This window comes from Grammomys surdaster, unplaced genomic scaffold (assembly GCF_004785775.1).
Source record: "Grammomys surdaster isolate TR1022 unplaced genomic scaffold, NIH_TR_1.0 126187, whole genome shotgun sequence".
In the NCBI taxonomy this organism is placed as follows: Eukaryota; Metazoa; Chordata; class Mammalia; order Rodentia; family Muridae; genus Grammomys; species Grammomys surdaster.
In genome coordinates, this window is record NW_021620993.1 from 6,155,667 (window position 1) to 6,168,215 (window position 12,549).

General features: G+C 48.4%; 2 protein-coding genes across 6 annotated transcripts in view; one reads left to right on the plus strand and one right to left on the minus strand.

Moving 5' to 3' along the window:
- The window catches only part of Tacc3 (transforming acidic coiled-coil containing protein 3), a 14,170-nt gene extending 6,594 nt beyond the window's left edge, over nucleotides 1-7,576 (minus strand). Inside the window, 6 exon segments of the mRNA XM_028758094.1 lie at nucleotides 2-93; nucleotides 465-546; nucleotides 4,081-4,223; nucleotides 4,350-4,512; nucleotides 6,534-6,606; nucleotides 7,458-7,576. Of these exon segments, the coding sequence (XP_028613927.1) occupies nucleotides 2-93; nucleotides 465-546; nucleotides 4,081-4,223; nucleotides 4,350-4,511 (479 nt within the window). The 5' untranslated portion in view covers nucleotide 4,512; nucleotides 6,534-6,606; nucleotides 7,458-7,576.
- On the plus strand, nucleotides 7,275-12,198 carry Tmem129 (transmembrane protein 129). Of its 5 annotated transcripts, none has more exons than XM_028758096.1 (4): nucleotides 7,275-7,982; nucleotides 9,620-10,094; nucleotides 10,516-10,675; nucleotides 10,774-12,198. In XM_028758096.1, the coding sequence occupies exons 2-4, from the start codon at nucleotides 9,628-9,630 to the stop codon at nucleotides 11,020-11,022; spliced, it is 876 nt and encodes a 291-aa protein (XP_028613929.1). In that variant the 5' UTR covers nucleotides 7,275-7,982; nucleotides 9,620-9,627; the 3' UTR covers nucleotides 11,023-12,198. The 5 variants fall into 5 exon arrangements, with proteins under 5 accessions (XP_028613929.1, XP_028613928.1, XP_028613932.1 ...); XM_028758095.1 differs by having other exon boundaries at nucleotides 7,281-7,626; XM_028758099.1 differs by having other exon boundaries at nucleotides 7,365-7,406.
- Nucleotides 12,199-12,549: the final 351 nt, after the last annotated feature.

Genomic DNA, 12,549 nt, shown 5'->3' on the forward strand with positions numbered 1-12,549 from the left:
AGGCTCCAGCACTGGCTCAATAGGAGGGGTCACCAGCTCACTGTCCAGAAAACTTGTGAAAGCTGAAAGGCTTGAGGAATTCAAGATTCCCTCCTAGAGGAAAAGTCAGCATCATCTTGTATAGTGAGGTTTCTGGGTGAGGGAGAGCCCACCTAAGCCTCTCCTTAAAATAAACCCAGATTGGGAGGTAGCTCTAGGGGATGAGAGGTAGTGTTGTATCCCACCCTGTTACTAGAAGACAGCTGGTGGTCTCTTCTACCATGTTATTTTTCTGAGACAAGGTCTTACTCTGAAGCCCTAGAACTCGCTATGTAGACTGGGCTAGCCTAGAACTCAGAATCTGCATGTCTCTGTGCTCCAAGTGCTGGGAGTAAAAGTATGTACCACTACGCCTCAATGCCCTGTTATTTTTCTATATAGTATATAATAATGTTGACAGCACCTATCCATGCACACACACATACCTGTAGCTCGCCTTCTGCTCTTAGGGCCTCGGCTGCCATCTGAACCACAGGCGCATCATCCACTGGGGCTAAAGGCAGCTGGCTGGAGAGACAGAGTCGTCAGAGCTGGCCTCCCCATGCCTCCTGCTCTGGCACTGAATTATTATTTACCTCCCTCTCATGCCGAGTCACTTGAAAAACTGCTCACGTTGAAAAGGTACATGAAAATTACAAGGCTGTTTCTCTGGAGGTAACAGACTATCTGGCTGCTGGAATGCTAGCATCTAGTTTCAGGTCACTGCTGCCTCTTGGAGTACCTAAGGACAGTGGCTTGCTGTGGTACCAACCAGTTTTCACCTGAAGTAGCCTATGCTTTTTAAGAAAACAAAACAAAACAACAAAAAAATGGGATGCTCTTACTACATAAGAGGAATCTGGCTTCGAACGCTTGATCTGACTTCGTCAGTCACAGTGCTAGGATTACTGGGGACTACTGCACTGATTTTATTGTTAGTTAAGATGCAAACACGCTCTGGAGCATCTATCCCGTGGTCTTGGATGCGGACTCTGAAGCTGTGCCTCTTTTGGACTAACCTGAGACCTGTTTGTCTTGAACTATGAACTACTACATAAAAAAGTGGCATTTAAGCCCCAGATCACACACACATTAAGAAGCTGCTCCTGAGATGACAATGTTCCCCTTTCCTACTTACTGGCTTGGAGAGTTCTCCACTTCTGTAGGCCCAGCACTCTGCTGCTCAGCCACAGGCAAGGCCAACCTGTTCTTGGGACTTTCTGGGAGCTTAGCCTTTTTGTCATTATATTTGGAGTCACCTCCAAATGGGTTGAAGTTTGGGTCATCCAACTTCTCCCAGTTAAGGTGATAAGAGCCCCAGGAAGTACGCTGGGGACATTCATTTCTCTCTCTGGTCCCATCTCTTTCTTCTGTTTCTTTGGGGGACTGCTCCTGGCTGGCCTCTGATTTCTTCAGGAGAGGCTGGAGGCCAGGTCTTGGAGAAGACACCTTTGTGTTGGCTGTATCATCAGAGAAGTCAAACCCTAGACTTACGGAGTCATGACTTGAGTGGATGACCGTCTGGCCAGCGTTGTCTTCTTGAGGACTTGGGTCTGTGGCCCCACCTGCCTAAAGAGGGCCAGTTGGGATTGAATTCTTAGAAGTAGATGAACACAAACTGAAAGAGGTCTGGGTGCCTGCTGCTGGCTCAAGGGTGCCTACAATCTTGGGACAGGCTGAGGCCTTATCAATCAGGTCTGGAGTGTTCTGTTTAGCATTACTAACTAAAATAGCTTTCTGCTAAATGAACTATTTAAACTGCCCATGTCTCTCTTGACAATCCATTCTTTCATAAGATAAGAACTGCAAGACTGTCATACCATCTCCTAGGTTGAGAGCTTGGCTATACTAGAAAATAATCCCTGAAAAATCAAATAACTAGCCAGTCACTCTAGTCATCCGCCTACCCTCTACCAAACTCACTCCATGAGCTACCGTCTGGGCAGCCTGCTGTCCTTACATACAGGATCAGCAGAGTGCTTTAGTGAATGGCAACATGGTACACGCATGCCCAGGCCCCTGCGGGTAAGCTCACAAGTGACGTAACTGGTACCACTCCGAGCTGCCCTCCCAGCAGTACAGGTAGAGTCAACTTCTTGGCTCCAAAGTAGGCTAGATTCACAACAGCCAAGTGCCAACCTGGCTCTGTGTTTCTAAGATGGTTATAGACCAACAGTGCTTGACACCAATCTCACTGGACTGAAGTTCAGAAAAAAACAAAATCAAGTTGTAAAGTAACAAGGACACCTCAAAAAAGCAACAGATTTGGGGTGCTTTGATAGGACAGAGCTAGCACACAGCTCAGAGAGTTGAGAAAAAAACAAAAACAAAAAAGCTTCAATAGCTGAATCAGTAAAACTGGAACAAAACCATGCCAAAGTCCCTTCCTGCTCTGGATGTGTCTTTAATAATTTATTATTTAACATGCATTGGTGTTCTCCCTGCATTCATATCTGTGTGAGGGTATTAGATCCCCTGGAACTGGAATTGGAGATTAGTTGTGAGCTGCCATGTGGGAGCTGGGAATTGAACCCAAGTCCTCTGGAAAGAGTTTCCAGCCCTAAAGATATGTTCTTGGTGACAGATTGGTGAAGTGTTAATTTCAAGGCCCTCCTCTCTAGGCAAAGGTTAGGATCTGTTTGTCATTTCAATAGGACTTCTACCAAGCAAATGCCTAATGTACCTATGAATGACACTTCTCCCATCCTTTTAGCTACACCTATTCTTTTTTTTTTTTTTTAAAGATTTATTTATTTATTATATATGAATACACTGTAGCTGTTTTCAGACACACCAGAAGAGGGCATCAGATCTCATTACAGATGGTTGTGAGCCACCATGTGGTTGCTGGGATTTGAACTCAGGACCTCTGGAAGTGCAGTCAGTGCTCTTAACCACTGAGTCATCTCTCCAGCCCCCTACACCTATTCTTAATAGTTCCTCTTTTGTGTATGTTTGCATGCAGATATGCACAGTACATGCATTGTGTATGACCATTGTGTATGTGTGTGTGTAAATACGTAAGAAGCCAGAAGTCAACACTTACCATATCTTGCTCACCCATTCTTTACTTTTTATCTTGGAGCTCACAGAGTTGGTTAGAAAGCTGGGAAGATTCTCCTATCTCCACCTAACTAGGGCTGGAATTAGCTGTGTGCAGTGCTGGTTTTTTTGATCTAGACACTGAGGACTGAACTCAAGTCCTCACATTTGTATAGCCAACAGTACCAAGGGAGGCAGCTCCCAAGCCCCAATTACTCAATCGTATGACAATTTCTCTCTCTATGAGTCAGTCTATCTGCTCTCTCCAAGTTTTGAGCACAGGAAGTCAAACGCTAATTTTAAGAAAAAGGGAAAGATGAGCAGAACTCAATAGGAAGGAAACTACAGGTAATTTTTTCTGGAAATAAGATCTAATTATTCCATCAAGTTATAAAAATAAAGAGTAAGTGATAGGTGTTGTGGGTTGTCCTGATGCTGTTTATATTCTGATGTTAATTCTGCTTCCTCAAGAGGGGTTGCCCGAGACAAGCAGCCCATCATGTACTAAGGGGATCTCATGTGAACCTTCTCCCCATTTTAACTGGTCAGTAAAGGCTAAAGCCTATGACTGGAAATGGAGGGGAAAGATGGGACTGGAGGTTTCAGAGTGGGGACAGGTAGAGAGAGGAGAAGAGGATGAAAGGGGAAGGAGAGAGGACAGAAGAGGAGGAGGAAAAAGCCATGATGGACTAGGAGGAACCAAAAGTAAGAAAGGGTCTTATAACTGGGAAATAAGTTAGTATAGTGTTAGATCTGTACAATCTAGGCTGATAGCTTATAATTATAATAACTGAATTATATGTTTTTTATATGGGCTTACTGGGTTTAGGTAGGAACACGCCAAGAGTGAAGGATGGAATTAAAACCATCCAACTATCTGATGATTAACTCTCAACTAACAACTGTGCCCGACACTGTACTTAAAGGCAGTCATCAAGAAAAGGAAAAGTCTAGATATGATAGGACAACAACCCTCAGAGAGGACACAATTGCAGAACAGTGAAAAGCGTCAACACTTACTTCTCTTTCTGTAAGAAGACACAGTGGTCATTTTGTAATCCAATATTGTCATCCAGAGCAAAAGGAGCCTCAAGCTTGCTGGTCATATTAGGGCTTAAGATCTTGTGTGTCTGTGGATCCCGAAGAGGTGTCTGAAAAGTCACCTAGTGAAAGGTGAGGAGAGTGCACATGCTCCATGATACAAGCCCTCACAAGCAAGCCAGAGTGCCACAGTGCAAGGTTGTCAGAAGGCCAATCCCAGAGCACCTGATGAGTGCACACATTCTTACCTTTGTGGCTTTAGCCTGGTTCTTGGGTGGTACATTTTCTTTCTGTGACAGACGAAGAACAGAGGATCTTCCGGTAAGTTCTGGTGTCGAAAACAGGAAGTCACAGCTTTCTGAACTCTTCTCATTGGGCACATTTTCGTCATTTAAGATACGCAGACTCATTCTGGGAAAACAGAGTATGTTTCAGTCACTAGGAGGTCAATGACGCTGCAGAGCATGTACAGAAATGACACACAAGTATGACAGGGAGATAGTCTACTTCCGGACAGGTAGAGCTAGTACCCTTTACAGGTATAGTCAATACTTCAAATAGGTGTCATCTTCCAGAGAAAGTCTCAGAGTCCCTTGTGTTGCATCAGGGATGCTGCTACCTCCCTAAGCCAATCACTAAAAGGGCTTAGGTAGACAAGAAAAGAGAATCAGGTGTTTAGAATAACTCCCATTAATGCATTGCACTGTAAGGCAAGAGGCAGGGGATATGATTTTGGTTTGAAGAGAACCAAAGAAGCAGAGTGGTAATGGAGTATACTTTAATCCCAACACTTGGGAGGCAGAGGCAGGGGACCATGGATTCTCTGTGGGAGGAGAGGTACTGGGGAGGAAGGTCATCAAATGAGAAGCTACTGCTGACCCTGCCTTAGGAGCTTTTGAGGAAAGATGGGAGAGGGGCAGAACCAGAGGTTCCCTTAGTAAAGAGAGGTAGACTAGGTTGCTCAGCAAGGTACACAGGTCATATGGTAAAGAAAAAACAAATCAAGAGCAATGTTTAGGATTTTTGGCCAGAAAGCATGGGGAAAGGGTACTGGGATGGATGTGGAATTTACAAGCATAGCCCTCTGGCTGTACAGCCTTAGATGAAGTCTTTTAGGCAAGAAGGCAGAAGAACAGTTGGTTCAGCTTTTGCTGATAGGTAAACGGCTATTTAGGATGGGGTTTTGTGGGGTGGAGTCGGGGGAGTGGTATGTTGACACCCATGAAGGGGAGGTCAAAGATTGACATGAGGTGTTTTCTTTAATTGTTCTCCACCTTATTAGGCCAACAGATCCTGGAGCTCACTAATTCAGCAAGACTATCTGGCCAGTAAGCTCCAGGGCTCCTCCAGTCTGCCTGCCCAGTGCTACGATTACAGACAAGTGCAGCCACACCACACAATTTTTAGGTGGGTGCTGAGGATCTGAAATCAAGTGCTCATGCTTGTTTGGCAAGAAGCATGCTACTGTCTGAGCCATGTCCCCAGCTCCTGAAGGGAGTCCCTGGGGACAAAGCTTGACAAGCCAGGTTTGGGTTCTGAAGTCTTCTTGGTGCAGGAGTGAGTATAGGGTGGGACAGGAGGATATGGAAGTTTTCTTGTTGTTACTGAACTTGTCCTTCTAAGATCAATTATGGGGTGAAGGCACCTATGGGATATGATAAAGCTGAAGTTGACTAATGGTTTCCCAAGTGGAGTTCGGGGGTTGAAGGAGAAAGAAGGATGAAACATCTCCCACCTGGAACAGTGAGTTGGCAGGTGTGTACAATCAAGCGATCATGACAGGAAATACACATTTCTGAGTCAAATTGTATAGGTATAAGCATGAGGTCATCCTGGTAGCTAGAGTTGGGGAAAAAGGCTTTAGCTTTAAAGGACTCTGTTCAGAGAAGGATGCTATAGAGAAGGGAAACTTATCAGGATCATCTGGAGACGGGAAGAAAGCATTTCCAAGAGAAGCCATTTATTCTGAGGTTGTGGCCAGGCTGTACAGAAAGAGGACTTAGAGGCACAGATCCAGGAACAAGAAATATCCCCTGGGACAGTGGGTTCAGGAGGAGAGACGACAGGCAGAACAGTTTCGCAAAAAAGGTGGAGAAAAAGACTTGGGGTAAAGGATGTTCTGGCTCTGCGACACACTCGACCAGAACAGGAACCTGGAGCGGCCTCTTTGGAGGACATCAACTGGGTCAGACCGAGACCACTGGCAGGCCAGCCTGCAAAGCCCAACCCATGGGTCCCAGTCCCGCCTAGGAGGAGGCTAGGTGCATCCCTTAGGTCAGAAAAGAGGCTGGAGAGAGGGGTGGGTCTTCAACAAAGGGAGAGAGCGAAGCTGCGGAAGAAAAGAACAGCAACTCAGCTTGTAGGAATCCAGTTCCGTGGGGCCTATCCCCACCCCGCGCCCAAGGGAAAGAAGAAATAGCCGTTTACCTTACCTGCCTACAGCTGTCGAGCCCTGGGCCTGCGCGGACGCCCACTGCAAGGGAGGAAAGCCGTACCTGCTCCGCGCTAGAAAAAAAGAGCTGAGAAAACAAACCAAAGGAATCCCAACAAGCCCTGCTCTCGCAGTCCGTGAACGTCGTCCGCTACGCCCGCCCCAGATTCAAATACCGGGAGTTGACGTTCCGTAGCCAATCAGCGCGCTGCAGGAGAGAGTTCTGTATAGCGCCTGCGGCCAATAGCAGGCCATACTGGTCCCGCCCTTCTTGCGCAGCAGTTCCGCTTCCGGGACTGAGGGCACAGTGGGAACGTGGGGGCGTATGGGAACTGTCATCTACCATCGCAGGCCTAGTGGGCTTGTTGGTAGCCAGTAACTGTGAGATCCACCATGGCCCAGACAATCTCAGGGTCGGCCGCGAATGCGGTTAGAGAGCGGTTCGCCCTGGCTTGCCTTTTCTCCGCTGTTAAATGGAACCAGCTACAGTGTCTTCTCCGAACTGTTTGTGAGAGAAGCTGAACCCGTACGGGGGCGTCTGGGCGGCTCACAACTTGTGGGTCAGCCCAAGATCCTGAGAGTTGCCCACTCCGTGCCAGGGGCGGCCTCACGAGACTCTGTCTCCCAGGGTGCCCTTCGGGTCACCTGATACTAAAATTGTGTCCCACAGTGCCCCGCGGGCATCCTGAGGAGGAACTCCATTTCCTAGAATGCTTTGCGGGTGCCTTGACAGGAGTCTTTCAGACTCCCAGAATGCCCCACGGGTAGCCTGACTAGGACTCTGTTTCCCAGAGTGCCTCGCGGGCGGTCTGGCGGTGGCTGCAGCAACCTACCAACTGTCCAGAAGTGGACGCTCCTGCCTCTGCCGGACCCGGTGAGCGGCAGCGGGATGGATAGCCCTGAGGTGACCTTCACGTTGGCCTACCTGGTCTTCGCAGTGTGCTTCGTGTTCACGCCCAACGAGTTCTACTCGGCCGGGCTCACAGTGCAGAATCTGTTGTCGGGCTGGCTGGGCAGCGAGGACGCCGCCTTCGTGCCTTACCACCTTCGTCGCACTTCCGCCACACTACTGTGTCACTCACTGCTGCCGTTGGGTGAGCCTCCTGTGTGCGGGCTGGTGGTTGGCGCTTAACTAGGCGCTTGGAGAGTCCAAGGGTGAGGAGGCTCCCAGCCAGAACGGGAGCAGAAGCCGGTCAAGAGCAGGTGCAAGCAAGTGGGATCTCTGCAGCCCTGACTGTGAGCTGAGCGCTCTAGGGCACCATATGTTCTTCCCAGGCGGCGGCCCAGGCGCTGTCCTGCAAGTGGTACTCGGGTGGGGCTAAGCTCTAGTCTTTGACATCACTGCGGCTGGAGTGCAGAATCGTTCGGCCTGTTAGCCGTGTTGGGTGATTTCTAGGAAAGGGCTCCTGTTGATTCATTACAACAGGGGTTGGAGGGCTCCCAGGGAAAGGTGGGTGTAAGGAGAGCAGGCAGAGGTGAAAACGTTCAACGTTGGGTATGTTAATGCAGAATCTTCTTTGCCGGGCTAGGTCTATGGCTCTGTCCAAGGCAATGATTGTATGTGGTGCCTCAAGTGCTAGTGGGACCTCTGAGAGGCCCATCAGTCGGCTGTTTGGAGGAACAGTTGGGGGAACTGCTAGGGTATAGCAGTGATTGAAGTCTGGGATCCAGATGAAAGAGACCTTTGGCCGGGCAGTGGTGGCGCACACCTTTAATCCCAGCACTTGGGAGACAGAGGCAGGCAGATTTCTGAGTTGGAGGCCAGCCTGGTCTACAGAGTGAGTTCCAGGACAACCAGGGATACACAGAGAAACCCTGTCTCGAAAAACAACAACAACAACAACAAAACAACAACAACAAAAAGAGACCTTTGGAGGATACAGGGACAGGGAAAGATAGTGGCCTGTCATACTTGCAGCTCTGGGCACAGGAATGACTGGTGTGAGGATGCAGCAGCCTAGGCTCCAGGCAAACGGAGGCAGGTGTGGCAATAGAAACACTCAGATCTGTTTTGAGAAGGAGGGTGGAGGAGACTCTGTTGGAGAACTGGAGATGGAGCTGGCATGGCCATGTAGTTTGGTTTGGGAACCTAGTACCCTGCAAGGCAGATAAAGAAAGTGGGGCTCTGAGGCAGGACTCCTGACCAAGGGCTGTCCAGTGGGCACTCCCATGCCTGAACAAGGAACCCAAAGTTAATAAGCACAAGTCTCTCAGGGAGGTCATATTGAGAGCAGACAGATGGTCCAACTGTCTTCTGTTGCTACATAACCACAACAAGTTATTTTAGCATGTAGTGAATTGGCTAAAAGTAAACACTTACTATTGTTTTTTGCAGATTGGAGCCTGCTCAAACAGTACCTTACCGTCTACAGATCATTTTGATGCTCAAGTTGTTCCCTGTTGGGTCAACAGTGCCCTAAAATGGGTTTCTTTGTTCTTGCAACATGCCCTATCATTGGGTACTTGTTTACTTTCTTGTACAGTGTCCCAGCTCTGAGATGGGCTATGTTGGATCTACCTCCTCAGAGGAGGCAAAATTGAGATACCAAGCCACAGCACAAAGAACTGTCTCAAGTAGGCCAGTGGTCAGTTTATGCAAAGTCATTGTTTCCTTTTGTTTTTCTAGGATTTTTTTGTTTGTTTTTCTTGGTGTAGCCATGGCTGTCCCAGAACTAGCTCAGTAGATGAGGCTGGCCTCAGATCCACCTGCCTCTGCCTCTGCCTCCTGAGTGCTGAGATTAAAATCATGAGTCATCACCAACTGGCAACTTTGATTTTATTTTTTTCTACTTGGCTATGTCTGTGAAGTTATAGTAGTAAATTGAAAACATTTTTCCTCTAATATGTGGTACCATTGCTCTGGATAAGGCCTGAGGCAGGACTGCTGTGGAGGTTCAGGAGTAAAAGAACATGTCCTGGCAGCTAATCATGCTCTAGGTGACCAAGACAAGGCCTAGGGCTGGCAATAAAAAGGCAATAGCTCTTCCCTTCCCCCAAATAACATTGTGTGGTCTTCAGACGGGTCACCATGGGAGGAAGCTAGCCCCAGCAGCCAGGTCTTCCCCTGAGATGTCTTTTCTTCTGCAGGCTACTACATGGGCATGTGCTTTGCAGCTTCAGAAAAGCAGCTCTACTCCCCTGGTCAGGCCCCAGAAGCCTGGCAGCTCTTCCTTCTCCTGGCTGTGATCCTTCCCCTTGTCTCCTGTACTCTGATTTACTATTGGTCCTGGGATAGGTGGACCCGACACCCATTGGCCCAAACCCTGGCCCTCTATGCCCTTCCACAGTCTGGTTGGCAGGCGGTTGCCTCTTCTATCAACACAGAGTTCCGACGGATTGACAAGTTTGCTACCGGGGCACCTGGTGCCAGAGTGATTGTGACAGACACATGGGTGATGAAGGTGACCACATACCGTGTGCATGTAGCTCAGCAGCAGGATGTTCACTTGACTGTGACAGAGTCTCGGCAGCATGACCTCTCACCAGACTCAAACCTACCCGTGCAGCTTCTTACCATACGTGTGGCAAGTACCAGCCGTGGTACGCAGCCCTTTGATATCCGGTAAGTACATGGTAGTTGTGAATCATGCACCTCTTAAGAGGTGTTAAGGGTAGAGGAGGACTGAGGCACCTATGTGACATTGGTCAATTGATCCCATTAGTGTCATCTTCCTTCAAGATTCCTCTTGCCTTCTGCTTTCTTTTTGTTACTCCTTGTGCTCTATCATTATGCTGTTCCTATACTTTCTTGGGATGGCCTAGGAATGTAGTTTGGTGGCACTTTAGCTCTAGACTCTCCCATCCTCTCTGCTGGGGATGAGTGACCAGTGAGTCTGTGGACTTTGCCTTCATGGCCATCTTTAGTGGATACTTCACTGAGGTGGCTTGTTTTTCCTGGCCCTGCCTGCTTTTGGTTCTGAATGGCTTTAGGTTGTGGACCTAAGAGCAGATTGTCTCAGCTCATCAAGCCATGTCTCTTGCAGACTGAACTCATCAGAATATGGCGAACTATGTGAGAAGCTCCATGCCCCAATCCGAAGTGCAGCCAACGTGGTCATCCGCCAGAGCCTGGGTGACCTCTTCCTAGAAACATTTGCTTCCCTTGTGGAGGTCAACCCAGCCTATTCAGTACCCAGCAACCAGGTGGGGGCTGGCCCAAGTGGGAGAGTGGGTGGGACTTCTCCCAGGACCATCTTGTAGGCCTTTCTGTAACCCCTTTTGTTTCAACTACCTCTCTGTAGGAGCTTGAGGCCTGTATAGGCTGCATGCAAACACGGGCCAGTGTGAAGCTGGTGAAGACCTGCCAGGAGCCAGCGGTGGGCGATTGCCAGCAGTGTTACTGCCGACCCATGTGGTGTCTCACTTGCATGGGCAAGTGGTTTGCCAGCCGCCAGGATCCCCAGCGCCCTGACACCTGGCTAGCTAGCCGTGTGCCTTGCCCCACTTGCCGTGCCCGCTTCTGTATCCTGGATGTGTGTTGTGTACGCTGAGCATCACAGTATATTCTATGTCTCCACTAGCCACTTATGGGGAGTGGCTCAAGCTCCTTGACTTCAGCAAGGGGTTCTACTAGTTAAAGCACACACTTAATCTACAGCCACTCTCTACCTTGAGTCTATGGTCAGTTGAAGTTTTAGAAGAAATTATCATGGAAATGTCCTATCCCTGGACCTTCAGCATCTTCTCTTCCTGTTTACTTCCAGGTGGGGCTGATATGCCACATAGAATGCTCCAAAGCCCCAAGACATTGGAGTTTGGCCCAAGAGGCTTTATTTGGCCTGTTTGCCTTAATTCTATTACAGAGCTTACCTGTACCTCAATTAAAAATCAGACCTACATCTGTCCCAGGCCCTGTAGTGTTGGGTGGACACTGACAGTTGAGAGGATCACTAGGATACCACTCTAGTGTGAGGTCCTCTTCTAGGGTATCCTGGTGGCTGTAGCCAGCCAAGGACCACTTCTTGGTAGGAAGGCAAGGGCAGCAGCCTAGGGCCAGGACCGAGTACTCTCCCAAGTTACTCATGAGGGTTGCATATGCTTTAGAGGGTCCACAATGCTTTTGGTGTCTTGTCTTGCTTCTCTAGTCCAGGGGAGGCCAAGATCTCACACTCCTAACCCTAAGGAAGGGTTTTAGGGAGCCAAGGACCAGAAAGCCACAGCACTAACCAGAAAGAAACTCCCCAGGAATGCAGCACAGGGTTAGCCAAGGCCCTTGTCGGGTGCTTGGATCAGGAGAAGATAACTCAGTGGTTAAGGTTCTGATGGACGTACTACTCACTTATGTATGGTACAGAATGGTGGGGAAGAGGCTGCCCTTTACCCTCCATCTCTGACACAAGTGTAGCTGCTAGAGGGAGGACCTCTCCTTCAACTTGTGGTCTTGAAGCACCTACATTTAGTTGTTGAAAGCAGTAGTGACAGACCAACCTAGCCTGTTATCCAGCCAACACTGCACCTAACCCCAGGGATTTGCTACCACAGCAAACTCAGTTCTGCCTGTCCCTAAAGTATGACAAGGAGTCAGCTGGTTTCGAGGGCTGTCTGCCTAGCAGAGGCCAAGTGGTTTTTGAGATTTATTTTTTAACCACAGAAGAGTTAATTTTATACTGATAAATGTAAATGTAGCTAAATGATACAATATTTAATAAAGTGTTCTTTTCAAGTGATGTACTTTATTTTGTTTAACCTGGTAGTAAAAGCAAACTTTTGCAATATTTTAGATAGTGACTGCAGGATGCTGGGAAAGTCAGATGAGTATAGTCAGATTAGAAACCAGTATTAGAAACCAGTGTTAGTGGTTAGTGCATTCAGAAGGTTATCACCACCATCCCACCCTTTTGCGCAGCTCTGGATCAGATCCACTCCTAAGAAATACCTCATTTACTACTAGGACAGAAGGGATCTGCAGGGGCCCGGCCTTCATGCTGGTGACTCAAGCACCAGAGACAGGGCAGACGGCCTTTCAGGGAAAAAGAGGCCACTAAGTCATTGGCTACTAATGGATGGCTAGTACTGTT

What these genes read in the sequence shown, in the direction of transcription:
- Tmem129 (XM_028758095.1), top strand. Translation starts at nt 7,422, where the DNA reads ATGGATAGCCCTGAGGTGACCTTCACGTTGGCCTACCTGGTCTTCGCA. An exon ending in ACGCAGCCCTTTGATATCCG is followed by an intron (nt 10,095 to 10,515) that starts GTAAGTACATGG and finishes TGTCTCTTGCAG; the next exon opens with ACTGAACTCATCAGAATATG. An exon ending in ATTCAGTACCCAGCAACCAG is followed by an intron (nt 10,676 to 10,773) that starts GTGGGGGCTGGC and finishes ACCTCTCTGTAG; the next exon opens with GAGCTTGAGGCCTGTATAGG.